General features: G+C 39.7%; 1 protein-coding gene across 1 annotated transcript in view; it reads left to right on the top strand.

Moving 5' to 3' along the window:
• Window positions 1–272: 272 nt before the first annotated feature.
• The window catches only part of RIC8B (RIC8 guanine nucleotide exchange factor B), a gene marked incomplete at its 5' end in the record, with an annotated part of 31523 nt that continues 7781 nt past the window's right edge, over window positions 273–24014 (top strand). The window contains 8 exons of the mRNA XM_009874852.1: window positions 273–320; window positions 11005–11613; window positions 13621–13715; window positions 18261–18414; window positions 18745–18840; window positions 21445–21589; window positions 21824–21968; window positions 23516–23635. Of these exons, the coding sequence (XP_009873154.1) occupies window positions 273–320; window positions 11005–11613; window positions 13621–13715; window positions 18261–18414; window positions 18745–18840; window positions 21445–21589; window positions 21824–21968; window positions 23516–23635 (1412 nt within the window). The remainder of the gene's footprint in view (window positions 321–11004; window positions 11614–13620; window positions 13716–18260; window positions 18415–18744; window positions 18841–21444; window positions 21590–21823; window positions 21969–23515; window positions 23636–24014) is intronic.

Below are 24014 nucleotides of genomic sequence, written 5' to 3'. Positions count from 1 at the left end.
CAGAAACACAGGCTGCAGGTAAAGGCTCACTTTGCACCAGTGGTAAGTGAAATTGTTAGTTAGAGCCACTTACTGAAGCTCTTGCTGTGAGGTAGAGCGGGAAAAGGACATGAGTTACCATGGGTATGGCCTCATTATCTGAGGCTGATTTTAACCAGACTCTTAAAGTTTTATAATAGTTTTGTAAGTATTACGTACTTGGCATTTGCTACATAAACATCAACTGCTAACTCTTTTTTAAACTTTTTTCTTTTTTTTAAATTTTTTTACAGAATCAGACCATTTTCAGATTTGATCCGGAAGATGAAGACAAAAGAAAGGTAAGTAAAATAGGCTATCGAGCTGCATACCTGCTCTAGTTAGAAGTATAAAAAGGTAAAATCTGTCTCTTAACTTAGCTGGCAGTGTGAAATGGTGCAAGTAGTGATTATAAAGTTCTGTTTTACTTTTTGATTCTTCAGTGCAAGAGGCATGACAACTAGCCATTCCCTTTTATGCTGAAAGATAAAAGCAAATGTCTCAGTGAAGACCTCCATCCTGAATAAAAGTAGTAACGGAAAAGCCCATAAATAATTTTAGTACAAATTTGAAGTGGGGTGGAGGAATAGAGTAATTATGCTCTTTGGTATCTACTGAGCTAAAAATTTTGTAATGCTTTTTTCCTTCCTGACCGGGAAGTCGTATCACGGATATGTTTTTTGTCTATGTTAGGTACTTAAAGAACATTAGAGATTAAGATGAAAGGACAAGTCCAGAAGAAATCTGTGGAGCTGTAAGGCAGACAGAGCTGCAGAAGCCTGTTAATCCAAGGGTAGCTGTCATGAGCGTAATGCATACTGTTCCTATCAGGTTCCAAAGATGGGAAATGTTTGTGTATTACAGCATGAAGCTGTACAGGGGTGTTGGAGCTTGTCAGGTCCCCAGAGATCCATCTACAGCCTTGCATTTAAAGCTTGAACGTTGATTTTTATTATTTTTTTTTTTCCTGTTGTTATTTTCGTGGCATAATGTTTAATGACAAGACCCTTCCTTTCTGTTCTCTAATTAGTTTTTAGGCTTATTTGCATATTTATTCAGAAAATGTTCATTATGGAATAAGGCTGCATGTTTCTGCTATTTCTGAAATAAACTCAAAGCCTGAAATCAGAGTTGCGAGGTTCCTGCAAGGATAGCTTGTCTCAGATTGGACACACATTCAACGATTTTTGTGCAAAATCTATATATTTTCAAGATTTAAGTATTTTTTTTTTTCTGATAAAAATAGTGGGATGCTAAGTCTCTCTGCCCTTTGCATTTACAAATCCATCAGTTCTTTGTACTGTAACCCTAAGATACAATTCTTTTTTACACAGCTGACTCCGAGACTTCTCAGCTTGGCTTTGTCTATGGCTTTACTTGAAGCTGATGTTCAGTAATGTAGTCATGGACCGTGTGTGTCCTTTTTGATCTGTCTAGTCTGGAAAACTGAAAGCTAAGTAGAGAACATAGGAAAGGAGAATAGATCAGAAGCCAGACTGACAAAAGCTAAATAAAGACAATGAGTGCTGGGGAGGGAGGTTTGTAGGGTTTTCTGTGTAGGAGGATGCTTTTGGTTATTTTGTTGTGGGGGTTTTTTTTAAACAGCTACTCAACTGCATCTGCTCAATATTCTTAGTAGCTGTAAAACATCGAGTACTTCCCTTTCATCTTTCAGTTAAGGTAAAAAATAAAAATGCTTTGAATTGAAAGGTAAAATAGTGCATGCTCTTGCTAAGAGCAAACTGCTGAAGTTGTCACCAAAATTAGTGGGGGTTAGTTGAAGACTGTGTGATATAGCCCATGCTAATTTAGAAATAAGTTCCACTTTTTGTTTAGCAATGCCAAAATATACTTGAGTATTGCAGCAGAACTGCAAATACTATGAGCTTAGGGTGATTGCAATGAAAGAGAGTTTAGATAAAGGGTCACAATGCATAACAAAGTCATGTAGTAAACTTGAAGTTCAGATATGGGAGCAAATACAGGGGGACTTCAGGATTTTGTCGTTTGTTTCTGGTGCTATTGGAAACTTGCCATATAACTTGATGAATACAGTACATACTTCTTGCCAGTCTGTTGCTGCGTATTGAACTTGTTCGTGCCTAGGAGTAAATTTGCTTTTAGTTATTTACTCAAGTGAGCCTCACAGACATAGTTGTAAGTCCTTCATGTCTATGCAAGAGCTCCAGGAAAATATCAACAGCAGTAAAGCAAGTTTATTTTCTGCCTCACCACACAGCTTCAGCCATGACCTTAGAATTACAGCAAGGTTGTGTCCGTAGTTTACGTTGTAACATAGGTGTAACTGTGCTCTATGCTTTTCTAGGTTGGATACTGTCAGGGAGAGGACAGCCCATATACAGCAGTGGCATGCTCTAAAATGAGAGACATAAAGGTCAAAACTATGGCTGGAAAATAGCAGCTGCGTAAATTGAAGAGCAAGAGTTGTTCTGCCGTAACGTGGCTATCAACTGATGCTTTAGGCTGTAACTAACCAAATCAACAGTGAGTTCGTAGTACAGAACTCCAGGAGGAAAGTAGGTCGTGTCCTCTGGAAGGCAGGAAAGGAGGTAATGTTATCAAGCTTCTCTATCTGAACATAGCCATAGGACTTTGATACATCATAGGATGATAAAAACCACAAGATTGTCATGCGAGCTGTTCTTTGTCCTCATGGTTTTGTCTGCATTGGTGTATGTGATGGGTGCTGTGGGTTACAAATCAGTTGGCAGCCTGTGGTGTACTGAGATCTGCTCAGATGCCAGAAGACAAAATTGGTGCCATCCTTTTTTTGTCATATACTAATAAGATTTCTGAAAGCCTGTTTTCAGTTTATGTGTGTAAAAGGTAGAGAAATTGCCAGCCAGAGGGAAATGTGTTTTGGAATAGCAGCTGAAATGAATGCAGTGTGGTTGCTTCAGAGGAGCTTAACCAGCTCTTAGCAGTCTAAAACACTTTTTGTCTCAAAAAGTTCTTGACAGTGTTTTGCTGGAAAAGGTTGAGTCTTCAGAACTGCAGCGCTTCACAGCAGCATGTGACACAGTTGATTCTTTAGGTCTGTGCTGGAATCAACTCCAGAAAATAAGTTCTGGTAACTTGACTGGGCAGTCACCTTGGAGAGAGGTGTCAAGCGTAGCGTCTCCCCCTCAATGCAGCAAAGCAGACATTTTAGCTCAAGCCTCACATGACCTAATACAAAAAAGAAAAATTTATGGGTTTGGGGTTTGGGTTTTTTTTAGAATCATTTTCGCATCAGTTAATAGTTTTTGTTCTCCATTATTTATACCTCGACAGGTCCAAATCCTGCTTCTGAAGTAGCAACACATTTGTGCTGTTTACAGACTTTAAATGGTAAGAAAATCACAGCACAGTTTGTGTCCTGGAAGTGTCTGTCAGTACTGATTCCTTAGGTGGCCACAGCATGCCACACATCTGGAAGAAGCTACAGCACCATTTGCCTAGGTGATATAAGAGAAGAAGTAAATCTGTCCAAGATAGCGAGCAAGGCCGACTTTTTTTAATTGGATGAAGGTGCTGAGTTTGGAGGAGGAAGGGAGAGAAGCGAAGGAGCAGCCAAGTGTAAGACTATTACTCATAAGCCATATTCTTACCTGAAATTGTAGGGTCTTCATGACTGACATATTTCCTCTTCAACTCCTTGGTTTTTCTGCTTCACTCTTATACTGTGTATAACATCTGATTTCTACTCTACTGGCCCCAGCTTCTTGTGTTGGGCCAGTCTGGTATTATAAATGATTAAAGTTTGAGATCAGTTTTCTTGATGTATTGTTTGGGTTCAACTTGAACATAGTGGATCTAAAATTCAAGGCCTCCTTTAGTGGGAAGAAAATCACCAAAACAGTCTTTTCCCCTGCATTGTTGAATGTTTTTAAAGGTGTTGAAATTGATGATGGTGAATCCTCTCAAATGTATTGTGGGCTTTATCTCCTGATTAAATTAATGATGTGAGGAGATTCCTTAAGGCTGTAATCTGTACCGTATTTGAACTTTGGAGGGATGGAAGCAGTGAAGTATGTTGATGGAGCAAGACGGTGTCACGCTCTAAATCTCCAAAGAACCTCGTTATTAGGTTGTGCTGTTGACGTTGTGATACTTCTGGGAGGTCTGAAGGTTCCTGCAGCTACAAAGGCACAGAACTTTCCTCCTCCCAGTAACTTCATTGCAAGCTGTTAGTAAGTGTCCTATAAAAATATTAAGCTCAAGCGCTCCTGTAGGCACACTGTGTGGTATCTTAGTATTAATTGCTGTTGTTATTGTTCTGACTTGACTGAAACCCCTTAAGGGAGTACCAGTCTGTAAGAGAAGAAGAATCACTGAGCATTTGTTCTAATTCCCTCCAGTCCTACCCGCTCCCATCCAGTGTTTTTCGGTTTCCACATTTCTGAAAGTTTATGTCAAGCCAGTGAAGCCCATTTCTCCTTTCAAAACCCTTTCACCACTGGATGACAGATGCTATAAAGGTTTCTCCCTCTCCCTGTCCAGTGGGGAGATCAAAGAGGGCAACCATGCAGAATTTCACCTTTCTGTGACTCTGAACCAGGTGTTTGTCCCACTGATTCTGACAGCACAGATCACCGTGTGCTCCTCGCCTTACCTGAGTGCTCTTACCTTCAAACCTGCATCTCAGACCTCTGCCGCGGCGGAGCTGGCAGGCTCCTGCCCAACAGGCCGACTTCTCACTGTTGGTACGGGCTGACTGATGAAGTTTTGAAGTGAAGCAGGCTAAATCCTCAAGCAGGCTGAATGCTCCCCACCCGCATCTGTCCAGAAAGACTAGACAGAATTTGCGCATGGCCTTTTCAGAGGAGGTTATCTAATTTTCCTCGTATTCAGCACTGTTGATTGTAAGTGTTACATAAATGTTGTCTTGACTTCCAGAGAAAATGAAGGTTTGAACTAACATTTCAAATATTCTTGGGCTTGCTTTTTTACTGCCTTGGATACTTACCTCTGAAACCTAATAGTAGAATCAACTAGTTATTTTTTTAATGCTGTTCCTGTTAGCAGAAGCAATCAGATGGTGTTCTTATTCAAATCGTGTTCGATTCCAGTTTCTTATCTCTGGAATCTCTTACCTCTGACTTGCCAGAACCATAGTTTCTCTGTTTGTCTGCAATGCTAATTTGCACAGTCTACTGAAAATAAAAGAAGCGTGCAAAATGCTCCATTTTTTTCCTTCTATGAGATAGAGAGGGGCTTATGTTTTAAGAGAAGCTTCTGAATAACTTTGAGGAATAAATGGCGGTACAGATGGGATAAGCAACAGCATACCTACACAACCTGTTGGGGAAATACAGTTCCTCGTGAACTTTGTGTTTGGTGCTGCAGTTGATTTCATTAACCATTCTCACCACTGAACGGCTCCAGAACTAGGTTGAATTAAATTAAGAAAGTACCTCTCTTGAACCCCAGGAGACAGTTTAATGAAAATTGAAATTTGAAGGTGATGAACAGCGTGGGTCGGAAGACAAAGGGAAGTAGAGGGACTTAAACCAGTGCAGGGGAAGGGAAGCATGACCTGGTAGCACTTACAAGGTTCCCATTATCCTGAATAAATTATATTCTCTGGCACATAATCCTCGATGAAGCCAAAGACGTGGCAGCTTCCGGTTCACCCATGCTGAAACAGTGACCAAACTCTCGCTGTTGGGACTTTTCTTTCCCAGCTATTAAAGAAGAGTGGGGAGGACACATTTGATTTTTGTCAACAGTACTTTAAAAAGCTTGATTTTTGTTTAAGTTAAGCCTAGCAAAGGTAGTAAGAATTTCACAATACTCCTTGCTTGCTGTGTGCTGATATAACTTGCTGTTCTGTCAAGGCGGATGTATTTATGCCTTGAAATATACAGAGCACTGATCTTGAGAAATGAGCAAACGTGATCCAAAAGCAAGTGTGCCTCCCATGTTCTGCTGTTTTACCGTTTCTATTCTCTGTGGACTTACATGGCAATTTCGTTATTAATATACTCTGTCACTGAGGAAAACAGAGCAAAATGTATTTCCAAGTCAATCTGACAACCGGCTGGGTTGGGTTTTTTTCCTCTTAATTTAATCTTGATCACTAAGAAACTTACCTCTCCTGGTATGACATCTACGGCATAATTCTGAAATAAAAGTGCAGAAAAGAAGGGATGAAGTGTGCACTTAATTTTTGTAGTGTTTAGCAGAAATTTTGTTGTTCACTTTTGAATTGCAGCTTCTCTAGCACTGAGGAATCTGTGTTTAAATTAAATGCTGTATCCAGTAAAGGAGTAGTGTTTGCTTGGGTTTGAATGATTGCAGAATGGAGACTATGTTGTCTTGTTCCTGCTCTAATCCAAAGGCCTGTGTAAGTAAAGAGAATGATTTGCCAAAGAGGAAGAAGCAAATAAAGGGAAAGTGTCTCCTTTTATCACCAAGATGTTTATTACTATGGTGTCGAGAAGCTACAGTAAATTCAGCTGACATACTGTAGCCGAAGTTTAGTGGTCTGTGAATTGAAAAAAGTGAAGATAGGTCAAGTGTGTTTTCTAAGCTTCTTCAAACACTAAGAGAAGAGGAGGAAAAGGAGCTCACATGCAGGCACCTCAGGACCAAAGAGCAAGATCTTGAAGTACCCTGTTTCTCACAGGCACCTAGTATTCCCAGCTGAGCTTGAGCCTCGAAAGTATAAGAACCTGCTAACACATGCTTATCCTGATCCCCTCTCCTCCCCACCCCCTGTCTAATTAGCCTGTAAACAAAGATGGCAAAAGAAAGTGGAAGTAAAGAGGTGATACCTTTTTAAACATTTTTGCTCAAAGCCACACAATAGGTCTGTAGCTGAGCAAGGAAGAAAATGTGAGTCTCTTGTATCTTGGGATATTGCTTTTTCCATCGGACTGTGTTCCTTCTTAACATCAAACATTTATGCTGCCAGGGTAAGGATTGAAATGGATCAATATTTTACTCATCAAAACCAGGTGATGAATGAGTGTTTCTGGGATTCCTGTTTTAACGCACAATAAAATTTTAACGTTTTGTCATTTTTCACACTAAAGCAAAGACAAAAGGAATGGTGTGTACTGCTCTTAACTTTACTATTAACACCAAAGTTGAGAATTCTTGACTTTTAGAGAGGCACATATTTTACAATTTAATAAAGATCATAAAAATAGTAGAAGCTACCTTGATTCAGTGGAAAAATAGATGAGAAACAATTTTTGCTGTAGCACAACTGATAAAAGTCAAGACTCCCTTCTGAATGTTGAGAGAACTCAAAAAAAAAATCAATGTTAAATTCATGCAGTAATTTAGGGGATAGCAATAAAACCGTGTAACTAGGACAGTCATCATTATTTTGTGAAAGAGGAGGTACTTAGCTGTCTGAATTCTTTCACGGGCTTTCATTTCCAACCGAATAAATTATATATCTGTGCCCCTTAGTTTATGCCATGCTAATGGCCTATAGGGTGGTCGAAGAAGCACCAGCTAAAGAAAATTAAAAGGACAATAATGCCTTTGTGATCATGTCCTTTTCTGCTTCTTTTCTCTCTGCTTAGTGCTTCCCTCACACCATTAAGGGGAAGGGAGTACTGTGTGGCATTTGCTTTTAGTTGTCTCCAAGGCTGTTTCCTTGCTTCAAAACTTTCCATGGATAACTCTTCAACTAGAATTGGATGCTCTCTTTTTTCCTAAGCTCCTTGAGATCAGCCAGCAGTGGTTCACCATCACAGATCTCAGCGGTATTGCAAGTGGCGGTATCGTAACTGAGTGCTGGTTTCTTTAAGTCACTCTTGATGACTGAGCAGGGTCTAACTCCAGCGAAGTTTGTCAGCAGTTCCTCCATATTTTTCTTAAAAAACCTGAATTTTGCTGCAATGGCTAGGAAGCTTAGTAACCTGTTCTTAAGTGTGCGATAGCTTCGTTTTTAATATAGTTTGCATACAACTGCATAATTAATGCTTTTAAACATAAACTCTAATCTTGCTTATGTTGTGAAGTCTTTCACAGAGCCAAGGCACGTAGGACATGAACATGCACGAAATGAAGCACCTTACAAGCACACCAATCGTTTGGTTTTTTTAAATTGTAAATCTCAAAAAGATGCTTGTGTTCTGTTTAATATCTATCTTTAGGACAGCTAGTCAGAGTTAAGAATCTTCTGGTTTTGCATTCCACTAGGATGTGGACCATGAGACAATGGGTTTTATGGTCTTTAATTAAATTGCAAGGATAGTCTTCAAAGGTATGGAGGGGGAGTTAGGCTTCCACCTCCCATGGCGAGTCAGTGGGAGTTTGGTGTCCTTTGGGATCTCCCCTGCAGTGCTTTTGCCATGTTGCAGTGACACTTCCATAGCGGGAGGTGGATGCAGCTTACGGAAAAAATTAAAAATCAGTCTGAGTTTGGGAGGATTGGTCACTGACTGTTCAGGTTTTGTCTGACTGAGGTTAAAGACCAAAGCACAAGGTGTGTATAGGCTCTGCTGCTAACAAAAATGAGTGGAGGCTTCCCTTAATTTCTGTGGGTATTGATTGGATCAGGTAGTTTACTAAGTGAGGTAGTTTACTAAGTGATCGCTGGTATTTAAAGTCCTAGAAGAAACCTTCAGCACTGTTTTTGTGCTGTATTTATTTACTGATAAGGCAGTCTGTCTGCCCCAGCACGTCTTTGGAGTGTTCATTTAGCATCTCGATTCAGGGAAGGCTGGTAACTTGGCTGCTTCTGTGGTTAATATGGTGCTGCTAAACGCTTCCTGAAGAGCGAGAGGTGAACCAGCTGTTGAATTTGAATAAAGTATGACAGACCACCTTGTAGCAATCGATGCCAACAAGCAAGGCTATAACTGCTAAGTCTAATAGAAATGTGCTTAAACAGGGAACAGAACAAATTGGCCTCTTCCTGGTGTTCTCTGAACTGTCCGTTCAGTTCTGTGTTACTCATTTAAACCAAACAAACTTCACGACTGTTGCTTCAGCTTGCAAAGCCAAGCTAGTTGTATGGAATACCCTCCTCACAACAGAAACAAAGTTCATGTAAGAAGCTGAGTCGTGAGGAGGCAATTTGACTGTGGATCTAGGTGGGTCATTTTTTCCTAGACTTTTTTTTAAAAAAAAAACGCTTCAGAAACATTTAGTGCAGGTCTCGCGTATTGTGCTCATCAGGGGCTGTGCAGATCTATGGGAGCAGTGTCAGGTTAATGTTGAAGCACTCTGAAAACTGTACTGAGTATATTTTTTAAGGTACTTGTCTATAAAGTTCCCACAGTAAGTACTCATGCACCTCTACAGGTGATCAAATGTGGGTTTTGTACTGTTGCAGTGTCTACAGTGCTCTGGCGAAGATTTTTCATGTTGTCTGTGCAACAGTAAGAGGTGGATCTCACTCCTTGTTTTCAGACTCTTACTGGATTAATCTAGTCTAGGCTGTGGAAATGTAGTTTAAGTCTTGGTTGACTGAGCAGTGCTTTTGAGTTGGCCTCACCCCATGACAAGCATGCTAGAAATCATATTGTGAGTTCCTACTGTCTGTTTACAGATTGTCTTGTAACATCATTGAAGACTTGTGTTGTTTTCTCCCTTACTCTTTTAGAGTGTCTGTTCTAGGTTTGCTTTAGACTTAACTTTTTTCTCATTTTGGCTTTAATTGTAAGTGATCAGTGTAACAAAACTTGCTTGGATGTCCCAGGTGGAACTTGTGTTTTGAATTTTGGGTCAGGGAGAGGAGCTGCTGTGCTCCCCACGTTTTTGTTGTAGGGGTGATGGCTAAAAGTGCAATTCCAGAGACCATTTCCCAAGAGCCATTTTTCACTTTACTAGTATTTCTATGGTTTTTTTGATCACTTTTTTTAGTGACTGAAACCACAATATGAATTTCGGGTCCTAAGTGGACTTCTGCACTAGAACTATTCAACTCAGTTGCTACTCTGGCTTCTTCAGTAATTATTCAATGGTCAAAGGCACAAAGCTCAGGGCATGAGAGATGAGGAGGAACCGTGTCCTGTGGAGTACAATGCAGTTTGCATTGCCACTTATTTAGGAACTTCTTAGTAACTGCTTCTGGTACCCACAAGTGGTAGCATTGTCCTGAGCTTAAGACATAAAATCCCTATGGAGTCCTCCCGCATGAAGCAATCTCTTCTTCCTTCTGATCATCTAATGGTCTGTTTCCATCTTACAAAGGTAATTCTTCGGTAATTCGAGTGTTAGTGTTCTGACCTGCAAATTCTTGGGGTGTTGTGTTTTCTCATGCTGCATTTATACGATCAATGTTTACCCTGACACACATGTTGGTATAAAGTACCAGGGAAGTATTTTGACTTCAAGAACAATCTGTGTTGACAAAGACAGCGGTTTCACTGGTTTGGTAAAGCTGCTACAGCCTTAGTCTTCCAATAAAGCTGTGTTGTGTTTCTGTGTCAGAGGTAACATTTCTAAGAATCTTAGTGAACATGGGAGAAGTCTGTGGATTAGGTTGAAGTGACAACATAAATTATAGCTGTTACCAAACAGCAAGTTCTAATATTGGTGTGTTGAGCAGCAGTTACTTTGGTTTGGTTTCTTTTTCCCCAGCCTTCTGACCGAAACAACCTCAGCTTACAATTTTGCAGGTGGTGCTGTAGGTGTGACTGTTCTGCTTGGATGTATTTTTTTTAAACCTTTCATTCTCTCTAGCCTTGTTACTCTGGGTACTCAAGGTTTTAGTTCTGATAATGAGAAAACTTTGTAACTGGCGATGGTGAATACTTTGGTGCCACTTTGGCTTAATGCTTTGGCCAGTGTTGACGTATTTGGATTGTATCCATTAGGAAAACTACTTTTGATGATCTTCAGAGGCCTTTTGCAATAGTTTATATTTGCAAGAGTTGATACAAAATGCTTAGTTTCTCAAGTCAAATCGGCTAAAAACTCAGAAGTTAAATGGAAGCTTATCGTAAGTAGTTCCCTATTGCCACCAATATTTTGATGCTAAAACTGTTCCTTTTTTGTTTGTTTATGTTTGCATAGAAACTATGTGAGGGAATTCTAAACATCCTTGAAAAAGACACAAAAACTTCCTGTCAAGTTGCCTGCCTGGAAGCCCTCCGGATTCTCTCCAGGGACAAGAAAGTTTTAGTGCCTGTAACAACGAAGAGGAACATGCAGATCCTTATGAGACTAGCAAAGCTGGACACCGTGGGAGATCCTTTGGAGAGAGTGTCTGAATTTCCCGTTATAGTAGAAGCTTTAAAATGCCTCTGTAACATAATTTTTAATAGTGCTGTTGCACAGAAGCTCAGTTTGGAACTGAATCTTGCGGCTATGCTCTGCAATCTTCTGGAAAAATGCAAGGACCAACAGTTTGTTGATGACATTAAATGCTTTGATTTGCGTCTCCTCTTCCTGCTGTCGCTTCTGCACACAGATATTAGATCACAGTTGCGTCAGGAACTACAAGGGGTGCAAGTTTTGACTCAGGCTTTGGAAAGTTCTCTGAGTGTAAGATGGACGGAAGAATATAAAGTGGCGGAAGATCGTGACAGGCCTCCTCTGTCTTTGCAGGAGACAGATTGTGCCATTGAGGCACTAAAGGCTCTTTTTAATGTAACACTTGACAGTTGGAATGTCCACAGCAAGGTAAGGCTTGGCTGAAGTGTTTTTTTAAATTGGTTTCTTTAGCCTGCAAGAGCCAGAACTGGCAGCTAGGTACACAAAAGGTGGTTGTTGTCCAAACCCCAGAGCAAGGATTTTAATACTTTTGCTACTGCAATTTTGATGGAATATGGTTGCATTTTTCAAAATGGCAGCAAAGGTAGTCTTGAAATTTTGCATCATAAATTCTCTACGTGCAAAATCAGTCTGAGAAAATTTGTCTGTCCGAATTCTAATTGTGTCATGTATTGATGTTCCATACATTTTCTGTGTAAGGGAAGAATAGATTATATACTGCAAGTTAGAAGTGTATGCTTTCAAATAAAAAAATGCAAAGAAGACTATTTCTTAAGTGTCTTAGACTTCCAAAAGAAAATAAATGCAGCTCATGAAGAATTAGCTGGCTAGGACAAACTTTGTAATGTAATTGCATCAGATGGCTGCATCTCAGGAGATAGTGGACCATAGCAATGGGGTAATAATTAGAGCTGAGAAGTCTCCCTAGTTTTTTCTGTTTTTCTGGGTGTGATGATAGTGTCAGCTGTTGAACAGGTAAATTAAGCTATATTAGATGCTCACTTCTCGGGGAAGTAAGCTCTTGAAATCTGAATCTTGAAGTTGGTATACTCTTACAAAAAAAGCCAAGGCAGGTGGGAGGTGGCATACTGTTGCGGCATTACCCGTTCAGATTTCCCGTGACTGCTGTCTGTGGAATGAGGGAGGTTTTGTCTCACAAAACTTTTCCTCCCTAAAGAGCCCAAGCATGCAGCTGTCAGGAAAATTTCCTTCAGATTGGAGGAAATTCTGACATTAGTAACCTTGTTTGTTTGTTTGTTTTATTTGGATGAGAGTTTAAGACATTCTGGGGCAGGAGAAACTTGTTTCGTGTTTGGATATAAAGCTTATATAATAACAACTCTTTACTAAAAGAGCAAGGAACCTTTAAATTTAAGAGCTCTTTAATAGTGGTCGACTTAGCTAGATATGTTAAGTGACATTCTGCTTAGCAAGTATCCCTGTGGAAGAGTGAACAGCTTGTTAATTCAGTGGGCTGAAGATGTAAAATTTGAAGAGATTACAGACAGGGTGGAAGATATAAGGAGAGCGGAGAGGTTAGGCACGTTGGGAGAAAACCAAATGAGAGCCATCCTAAAAGGGAGAGAACCATTTGAAACACTGGTGTTTAATGGCTGGAGATGGTTTCAAAGTAGGAAAGCCAGACAGGGGCTGCAGGTGGTACAGTTGGCAGATTTGGATGCTGACGTTACAAAAGATGCACTGGGGGGCTTTGTGCTCGGTCAGACACCTCAGAACATACGATGGATGCCAAGAAGAACTAATGAAAAAGGACGAAGACAATGGGACACACAGTTAAATGATTGCAGTTACTGGTGTACTTTTGTGGGGCTGCTGCCTGGGGGGAGGTTGGAGGGGGGGATTGCTCGGGAGAGAGCAAAAGTAGGGCAAATAATGTTGCTGAGACTAGAGAAGTTAGTAATGAAATGGACAACATGTATCAAGTGAACAGAAGCCAGTTAGAAAAAGAAACAGTCTGGGTGGAGGAATGAGACTCTTGGCAGCAAAGGTCTAAGTGAGGAGGAGGCAAATTAAATGAAGAACATATTTAATCTAAATCGATGAAGAGGCGACTGGGTGTAAATACAGGAAGGAAGATAGTAGCAGTGTATTAGGAATTGTGGTGTGGAATTGCATAAATGCTTGTAATGGGGTTTTCTGGTAGTGAAGGCTCATTTAAGTCGAAAAAAAAATTCCCAGCGACTTTTACAATGCCTACTTAAAAGGCCAGCATACGGCAGTGATGTAGCATTTAGCATTCAGTGAACTCTAAGGTACAGTCCTTTTATTGTTAGGGATGGATGTCATGATCTAATAGGTATTTTCCATCTTTAATTTTTATTATTCTAGTGACCTGAAATCCTCACTTGCAATCTTCAAAATGAAAAAATATCTTCATAATTTATATTTATATAGAATGAATCTCATCAATTTCGTTACATGGCTGCCATCCTTCGACACTGCTTATTAACTACGGGCCCTACTGAAGACAAAACTGAAGAGTTGCACAGGTTGGTAGAATTGCTCAACAAATCTATTGTCAAAGTTTATTTATTTTTTTTTAAATAGGAAAAAATATTATTTTGCCTAAAATCTAAAGTAGAAGTCTGAGAAACAACAAAAACTATTAAATTTGAGTAAAATATTATTAATCTTTTTGATGAAAGCTGTTTACCTGAATTACTGTTTAAGCATGTCCAGTATTCCAGAGAGAAAGTAGCTGAAGATTGTTTTTTTGGTCAATAATAATGAAGCTGACCTTTTTGAGATCGAGGGGGGTTGTGTGTGTGTGTAGTTGAGGATAAAAATATATATAGAAGTTCTAGGGGTAGTGCAAATTGAAGTGGAATTCAGCTTCTATTGCTCAGAAGCTGAGGGAAAAAACTACGTTTTGAGATTTTCATATGTAGCTTTTGCAGTTTGGATGAGTTGGGATGAATATAACAAGTTGATATTTTATCTCCAATAGATGCTTTATTTAAAGTACAAATATCAGTTTCCTGGCAATATTTCTTTTAAAATTCTTTTTCCAAAGATGAGTGAATCAGCGTGCAGTTTTAGTGCTTCTTTTTTTCTTGCAGTCCTGTAACCAGTTGTTTGTTACGTATTTGCAGCCAATAATTCAATCAAAATTGGGAGTATTTTTAGTGGGCTGATGGTTCTCTCTTCAGTTTTACTGGTTTTTGCCATGACACTCTTATTTTAATCTAAGTAAGTCAACTGTTCACAGGGCCTGACAGCACGGGTGCTTCAAACGCTGTCCCATGTTATCTCTTGACAGTGAAAATTAGTGTTACCATTTTCTTCTTCAGAGCTGTGCCTATATCTAAGTGTAGCATCTGTTGAGGATCTGAACTAGCAGTCTCTGGGAAGAAGGACATAGTTTTTCACACCCAGCTGTCTTGAAAGTATTAATTGAACTTGATTAAAATCTTGGAAAGCTCTTAAAGATCAACAGTCTTAGCAGGTGAACACTAAAATCCTACATCAGAGCCTTTCTCAGTTGGTGCAGACTAGTTTGGAATAATTTAGGATATGGCTGCAGTAGTTGCCATGACTAAAGTTAGTGCCGAGTGTGTCCTAAAAGGCAGTCCTAAAAGTCTTTGCTGTTGCTTACGATGCGTGTTTTGTGCTCTCACCTCCTTTAAGGGAAGGACTGGTGGAAATAAGTTCCCCACAGCTGGGAAAATTGGACAGATTTGGATAAACTCAACAGCTACGACAAGACAGAAATGGGTCTTCAGCATTTAAGCTCGTACACAGTCAGCAAGACTGCCTGATGTTCTGGGGAATTACACAGTTGATGTTCTTCCCTTGAAAATATGTTCTGTTTCCTTGTCCAGGAATGTAACTGATCTAATCACCTTGTAAAGTTTATATCACCCTGTAAAATATAATTATCGTGTGCTATTGCAAGAAGATACGTATTATGCAGGTCCTTTTGCTTTTAGCTTTTGCAAACACTTGCAGATGAGATCAAGAAAGGGTTTTACATACAGAAGGAGGCAGCTGCGGAGAATGTGTAGTATTGGTGTGATTTCTGTCCTTGATTTTTTTAGTCAGAAGGGGTATTTTGTGTAGAGATGCTGCATGGACCTTATGAAGACAGCAAGTCAAGGCAAAGATTGTCCGTAATTTGGAAAGGGGGAAGCAGAAAAGCAATGAGGATGGTTATCGCTGCCTTGTGTCACTTCAGTTGTTTCCCCTTCTCCATCAGTCTCGGTACAGCAGCGCGGCGCTCTTTCTGTTATGCTGGGAGAACAGCCTTCTCCCTCCGTTAGCTAGCTGTAGCTAGCTTGTTCAGCTCAAGCTGACAGAGGAATGCAAGTGTAGTATCGCTGCACATACTATTCAATCTTGGTTTATGTCATACCTGTTTTTTTTTAACGTGCTACAAGAACACTGTGCACAGGTTTTGGCTTTTGTGATTCAAATATTTCAGCCCTTTTGCAGAACCTGAGTTTTGTCTTTGAATGCTGGAGGATGCAGTAGAAGTAGAATAATTTAATATGCTTTTCTGCCAAGACTGTTCATCACAAGGCAGTTCCAGAATAGAGAAGGTATAGTGAAATCCTCAGCGGGATCAGAGGGCCCCACTTCAGTCCACTGATGTATTCGGTGAAGCAAAATGTTTGTTCCTGATAGGAACCTCAATAATGAAAGAGTAAACTTGTGGTATCAGTCTGTAGCTAACATAGCGTAGCTAAAAAAATGAGGCTGTGCTGTCGTCTGCGCTGTTCAGTGCGCTGGACTCTGACTGTGCAGTCTTTACTGCTGGAGATGAGGTGTGAGTCGAAAAGCAGAATGCAACTTCTTGCTCTGCTTTCCAGCTGGAGCCTATCCGTAAAGCAATTACAAAAATAATGTTAAAAATTAAATAAAATATAAGCAATGTTGAATGCAGAATAAACTTTATGAAGCATCAGGGAGGCGCAAGTGTATTTCTTAGAATTGCTGATCACTCGCACTTCTCTAAGTTTGTAAATCTGCAAAATGTAAGATGCTTAAATGAAGGGTTTGGGCACATTGTATGAACGCTTGTGCTCTGAATGTGTGATTTGAGGATTTATTTTATGTGAGCGTCAGGTGTTGGATACTTGCCCTGAGCTGTGATGTACTGGTTATGAGCATGACTCTATTTCTAATAAATAAGCAGCAGTTACCTATAAAAATATCCTAACTAATTTAGTACCTGATATTGTTGTCATTATTGTGGTTCTGTCATGTCATTACTTAACGTTTGACTATGAACAGCTTAACGCACCACGTATTAGAGTGAGTGCCATTTTTGCCCACTAACAAGGTTTTAATCAAGGCATTCAGCAGCTCTAAATAGGCCTTTGCTTCTGAATTTGCATATCAGGAGGGGGCTGGGAGCATGAGTGGGTGGATGTCATGTCCCAGTGATTAATGATCTCTAGGAAGCCGAAAAGGGGAGAGTAATATACGCAGTATTTCTACCCCCTGGAGTAGGAATGCAAACACTATTGTGCAGATCTGTGCATAGTCGCTGACTTCCTGGTAGCTGGAGAATTTCATACACTCCTCTACCACAAATAAAACTGTCAGTGGAGTGACAAAGATCAGAAAGCTGGGCTTCATTTATTGAAAAGAATAGCTCAGACACAGTGATCCAGAAAATTAATTTTGTAGGTGTTTGGGAGCTTGGTTGTTTAATAAGAAACTGGTAAAAAGAGAATTTTTGATGAAAAGCCTGAAGCCACCAAATATTTGTTGAATTTCAGTCCGTTTTGTTTCTGACTGTTCCTGAATTATTAGAGAGGAATAACTTGCATGACATAAAAGACATATCTTAAACAGAAGTTAAAAAAAAAGCAAAGAGGACAAGCTTTCCGAAAAGTAGAAGATTTCTGAATTTGAATTGCTAAAAGAGCAAAAGGGAGAAGGCACAAAGAGGAACAGCCACCCAGTCTGATCAGACCGAAACCAGCACATTTGTTAGAAATGCTGTTATGTTTGCTTGCCGTGATTTGCTTTCTCTTTTACTAATCTATGTTAGAATTGTATTAATAACATAAAAACTTAGGGCAGTTTCTAAGGAGAAATTATTTAAAGTGTTAAATGAACTCGTTTGAAAAGTTTTCTCCTTTCGGAATGCCTCACCAATGCCTGAAACATCAACGCTCGCTCTTCTGTTGACAGCTTTGAGGTCTGAATATGTAAGCCTGGATAGTTGTGTAGTATTTTGAAATATACCCATTTACAAGTTTGGCTGGCCTCTAGCAAGTAAATAATGACCAAGTTTTAATCTTTGCAGCGTCTGTGTAGTGAGAGCAGGATGGATAGCAAACTTGAGGGATGTGTCCCACACAAGAGAGCCTTGCGAAGAAAGTTCCATCTTACTCCGTTAAAGAGGAGGAAGGGACCCCATGGTCTAATTTAAATCACTTCATGAATATTTGGGAAGTGCTCCTCTTTGTCCTTTGTAGAATGCAAAGACTGCTGGTTACTGAAAGGTAGTGCTTGGTAAATAAACCTGAATACATTTTTAATGTGGTAAAAGCCTCCTGTATTTCCTGTACGCTACAAGCTAAGTAAAAGTGAAAATATTTCAGGGGACCTGAGAAATTGCCACCACACCCTGCTATTACAGGAGGAGGAGAGGTTTTCCGTGGTGTGCTTTGTCACGTAAATGATGGTAATATGGCTGTGTTGTAAAATGATTTAAGTTTCAAGGATGCAAATCAATGTGAGGGTTCCCCCTGCCGTCCTGCAGGATCAGCTGCTGGAACGTGCTGCTGGAAGCTGTGCCCTATCTGTGGGATGGGGTACTGGGGGGGCTGGGAGTGATGATGCACTGCTGCAGTATGGCTTTTGGAGCTTTTGTCTCTCGTTTTCCTCGTTTGTTCCAAGAGCCAGCACTCAGGCGATAATGCGTGCCGCCTTCTTAAAAACCCAGAGAGTGGAAAATAAAGCATAGTTTGGGTTGCGGGGCCTCTTTTTGGATGTAGTTGTACACACAGTTTGTGGTGCATCGCACTCTGTTTTTAATGCTTTCTTCCAAATGAATAATAATTTTTTTTAATGTGTTTCAGCAATGCAGTCAACCTTTTAAGCAATGTTCCCGTTTCTTGCTTGGATGTTCTTATTAGCCCATCATCCCAAGAGGAAACAGATATAAAATACAATGGTATGAATATGGGAGCAATTCAGATTTTACTGGATTTCATGGAGAAGAGAATAGACAAGGTATGGGCTGCAAATATTCTTCACAGAAAGGTCCTCTTTCAGTAAAGCAAAATTTTGCGTGTGTAAAACTTCTTACAAACCTTTCAGACAGCACAGCTATGTATGTCCTTCTTGCTTCTATATTGTAAACCACCTCAAATTTGAAAACAAGTTCCTGTGAATATCTGAAGCATACTTGCTTGTGTGTGTGTGAGGATGCACATTTGGCTCTTGGTTCACATCTATGTAAAGTTCGTGTTTTGGCTATCACGTAGGACTTTCACTGAAGGGTTTTTTAGGATTTGAAAAAGCTATTAAAAATGGTTTTATTTGTATTTGGTTTTATTTTAGGGAAGCAGCTATAGAGAAGGTCTGACTCCAGTTCTCAGTTTATTAACTGAATGCTGCCGAACTCATAGGAATATCCGGAAGTTTATCAAAGCTCAGGTAAGTAAAATATTTGTCAAAATTTGAATATGAACCTAATGAGCTTGTACATCAGTGTAAGACACTGATACGTTAAAAGTGTGAATGGCTTCATATTAATTACCCACAAAGTTCTCTGCAGTACTTTTTTTCTGTCAGTTCTCTGACAACTGTCATACACTCATTAGAAGGGACCTTAAATATCATCTAGTTCCAACTCCTCTGCTGTGGGCAAGGGCACCTCCCACGAGACCAGGTGGAGTAAGTCTCATCCAGCCTGGCCTTGAACACCTGGGAAAGGGGAAAGCTATAGATATGATTCTTCAGTCATGTAGATCGGTAGATATTATGGCCTAAGTTCTGCAATATGTTTTGTAGAGCTGTTAATTAATATTATCAAGGGTCCTGTAAAGCTGTGTTAATGTGGGTCACCATGGATCATGTGACATAGGGGCAGAGAACTCAGTGAGCTCTCCCCCCCTCACATCCATATTGAAAAAATTTTCACTGCAGTCAATAAAAGCCTGCACTTTGCAAAGCTGTGTGGTAGCCGGTGCAGCTACAGGTATTTTGATGGGTTCTGTCTGAGCTTTGGTTTGACCTCGGCAGGCAGGAGCCACTGGCATTGAAAGCTGTGGAGCGGCGTGTATCCGCTGTTGTGTCCCCACCAGAGGCACACCTCATCCCTGGGTCTCTGACAGAGCTGTGTAATACAGCACAGACTGTGGGCAGGCTTGGTACAGGAAACAAGATTTCCATGCCATGGTTAAAGATCTAAAGGATCTCCCTGCCTTGGTGGTTGGGTGTGGTGCTCTCTGTTTGTTTTCCTGAAGTGGAGTGGAGAGTTCAAAGATGAGCAAGAGACAGACAGCAGAAACTGGCTGAGAAAAGTTTCTTTTCCTAAGCCACAGTGATTTTTTGGGTTGCATCTTAGATGCCACTCCCAGATCAAAGCTGTGTCTGAATTCATAAATGGAGTTTATAATGGAAAAGAGCGTATCTTGCATATTAGTTTCTGCCTCCTTTCATCTATACCAGAAAAGTATTCTGGAGGCATTTAAGAAACTCATTCTTGATGTTTATTGTTTTTGTTCACAACAGTTCTTTCCTAGGATACTCTTCTGATCTGTTAAGTAAAAAGGAAAGAAAAAAAAAAAAAAAGAAGTTGCAGAGCCAAATGCTCGGAAGTTAGAAAATGAAGTTGTCTGCATGTTTTTACGACATCTCATTGCCTAGATGTCAAGATGTAATTCCGTGCTGTCTCTTACCACAGGACCACTGCCTCATATAGTGCACAGAATGGATGGATGCTGCTGACTGCATGGCCGGATGTTTGATATTTTGAATTATCCTCATTGTTAACCGTTGGCCTTAGGCTTTATTTATTGTGCACTATTCAAATTCTGATCTGAAGACAGAATGATTAATGTCCTCATGGACTGTCCTATGGCACTCGTCACTGTATTAGTATCAGAGTATTCTAAAACCATTAATTCATTCTTACAACACACTGTGAAATGGCAGTCATGGTACTATCCCCACTGGGGAAAGTAAGCAGGGACAAAGTAAAATGTTTTTGCTAATTGTTTGAATACTTAGTTTGAAAAAGATGGATCTGGTTTTTTCAAAGTAGTCAATGCTGTAGCATTCATTTAAGTACCAGTTCCCAGTGAGTCTGATTTCAGTAGCAATTGTGCGGTAATTTTGAACAGAACATGACATTTTTACATTAGGCACCTAGAAGACAAAGGACCTGCAATTTCTTAAGACAATTAGCGATGTCTTTGGTTTCATTCCCTAGTAAAACATTGAAGATCCTTAATTCTTACTGGAATCTTGAGACTGTTAAGTATTTCACATTACGGCCTAGATTTGTTTGCAGATCATATACCTTGTGAAAGTGAAAACAATTAATGTAGTTTTTGAGCCTGAATGCATATGCACAAGGAGGCAAAAGTTAAGTTGCAAAATCAGATGTATTTCAGGCAGCTGTTGCATTTCTTGTGGGTTGAAGTTAACAATATTAATCACGTTTAATGAGAAAATCATGTCTTTGAGGAAATGTTACTGCTTTCTCCAGAATATTTGAGAGTTAGTTTCAGCTTTTAAAAGAGTGTTTCCTCCTACATGTAGCCAATTTTTTTAATTCATGGTAGTAGAACTTGTGAATTATTTCCAGCTATTTCACTGTAAGTGTATTCATTATTCTGTGTAAATTACACGACGTTAATATTTTAAGTTTTCTTAAGCTGGTATTTTTAGTGCTTTTGCCAGATATTTGAGCAGAATAGAAGAAGCAGAGAACACAAGGTTACTGCTGCTGGCTGGCCAACTATTTTGGGACATTCATTTGTGCTCTTAAACTCGTAATAGTTGTTATTTTCCTTAAAGTCTGCATTTGGGCCTGAATACTCTTCTGCCACAATGGCAGACCGGAAGGCTTGAATATGTTAAGAAGCAAGAATCATTACTAGCGCACACAAGTGTAGGCTGGGTTGATTTGATTCCTTTTTTTGGAGGAGCTTACAGTATTTTCAGGTTCGGTCGGCTGCATTTGTTTCTGCAAGGCTTGCGTAGGTGTTGCCACGCGTTCTATGCTCTTTTTCCATTTCTTTGCGCTGCCAGGTGCTGCCTCCCTTAAGAGATGTATCAAATCGTCCAGAAGTTGGCACAACAGTGAGAAACAAGCTCGTGCGCCTTATGACACATGTCGACCTTGGAGTAAAGCAAATTGCAGCAGAATTTCTTTTTGTTCTTTGCAAAGAAAGAGGTAAAAATTCCTTTTCCTTCTCCCTTCTGTATAAGGTTTTGCTGTAATTAGTGTATTTGCCTCACGCTGCAACTCTTGATTCTTTTAACGCTATAGAATCATAGAATGCATTGGGCTGGAAGGGACTGTTAAAGGTCATCTCATCCAACTCGCCTGCAGTAAGCAGGGAACTATGCTGTTTTGTGTTCTATAGCTGTATATAGCTGAATAATTTTCCTGTATCGCTCTTTGCAGTTGACAGCTTGTTAAAATACACAGGCTACGGTAACGCAGCAGGACTGCTGGCAGCAAGGGGCCTGTTAGCAGGAGGAAGAGGAGATCATTGGTACTCAGATGATGAAGATACAGATACAGAAGAATACAAATCTGCAAAGCCAAAGTATAGTATTATTTTCAGTTCTGCACATCTTGTTACAATTTAGATGGTTTGGTATTTTCCGGAGAGGCCAATTTTGGGATTACATATTGACTACTGTCTGCTGTTGACTTCATGGTATAATTATTGAGAATCCAGCCTCAGATAGTGACCGTCATATAGCTGAATGGCTCCAGGAAATAAATAAAAAAACCCATATCATCACTATGAGAATGATTTAGCTTCAATCTGAATAACTATTTAGAACTGAAGTGCGAAAAGAGATTTTTGAGCAAATTTTAGGAAAAAGATATAGTAACAAACTTGGCAGGGGTAGTTTTGGCCCTGGATTTTCCAGAAACTCACATGAAGTTGTCAGACTACTCTTTGTTGAGTATATCTATGTAACAGACAGAATAAGGGTGTCAAATGTGGCTTAAGTTTTTAAGTGGGACTTTTGTAAAAAAGGAACAAACCAATAGATCTAGTCCCAGTTAGTCAGATTGCCTAGTACTAAAATTTTCCTAAGGAATCAAGTAGGTCATAAGTAGATGTGGAAAGAGCAAAATAACTTCCTTAGAAGTCATGCATCGGAAGTCCAATGTATTTGCCTGAAGGATTCAGTTATCATGTAGAAGCTCTGTCTGTTTATATTTATTAATTGCAATTGATTTGGTGTTAGAGGTTTCCATCTGTCATGTCACATCTCTGGCTGGATGCCATTTTAAGCAGGTTCTGAAATTCTTGATAATGGGCATCTGAAATGTGATTTTTCCACTTTACTCCATTTTTCCTGAATGACACAGACATGATTAGGTTGTATGCATTTAAGTAAAACTGTAGTATCTATTTAGTTAAAAGCAGACTCTTAAATGTAACATTCAAGACAAGTGTCAGTTGATTTATGCATCTGAGTTTCCGTGCTGCCATTAAATGTTTGTGATTAAACTGCTTGAAAAGATAATTCTCCCTGAAAGCATTCTTTAAAACTACTTCTCTCCTTTTGTTACCATTTCTGCATTGCCTTTCACTTGTTTTAACAGTGAAAATAAATCTGGCACTGTAAATTCTCAAACTCAAGTCACCTTAATTTGGTCTGAACAAAAATCAGCGTGGGAGAGGAATGGTAAACTAATTCAGCAGTTCTTTGTGAATAAGAAAATATAACTGTAGCCTGTCTAGAATTTTCAAATTGAGCCAGAATTAGTTTAGAACATGTATCTGTCTTTTCTCCATCTGTGTTATTATTACTAATGAGATTGTCATTACCATCATTATTCCCCTGCTTTCAAACTGCTTCTGTATGGGTTATAACGTAACAAGACTAGTGGTCAGTGTGTCTCCTGAGTAGCTAACAAGAAATTAACACAGTGAGTCATCAAGAAGATAATATCACAATTCACAAGAAAAGGCTACCAAAAAAAGGTATAAATGTGAAGGTTGGCTATGTGTAGTAAAAACTGTCTTGTGCAGTTCAGACAGTTTAGTCTTGGTGATTTCTGTTAGTGTCTTCCTCTTTCCTCCTATCAAGATGGAAAATTTATGTATTTGCATTGTTTTTCCACCTCCAGCATTAACCTTATCACTGGTCACTTAGAAGAACCCATGCCCAATCCAATGGATGAAATGACGGAAGAACAAAAAGAATATGAAGCTATGAAGCTTGTCAACATGTTTGATAAACTTTCCAGGTATTGTATTACAGCTGCTTTTGAGGGAGGCAGCTCGTACCCAGCTCTTTACTAAGGTCTAGTGCTTCAAAACAGTGCTGTAATCAACTTCTTCGCAGGGTTAGGACCACTGTCACTGCAGAAAGAAAAGTTTAGCGCTTCAAAGAACAGAATGATATGTAACAGGACTTCAGAGGAAACCTCTTTTGGAGAGGATTGGACAGAATCGGGAAGATCTGATGGTGAGGGGACCTGCCTCCTAAATGGATAGGCTGATAATAACGAAAAGAATTTCTCCTTTTGAAGTATGGGACACGGCCCAAGCCAAAGGCAAGTCAACGAGCAGCATCTCATGCTAACTGCTTCTGTCTGCTGCTTCTGTGAAGGACAAATACCGTAT

The sequence above is a fragment of the Apaloderma vittatum genome, unplaced genomic scaffold, assembly GCF_000703405.1.
Source record: "Apaloderma vittatum isolate BGI_N311 unplaced genomic scaffold, ASM70340v1 scaffold23768, whole genome shotgun sequence".
NCBI classification, from domain to species: Eukaryota; Metazoa; Chordata; class Aves; order Trogoniformes; family Trogonidae; genus Apaloderma; species Apaloderma vittatum.
The sequence above is the reverse complement of the archived record's forward strand: the minus strand, read 5'-3'. Positions and strand labels throughout refer to the sequence as shown.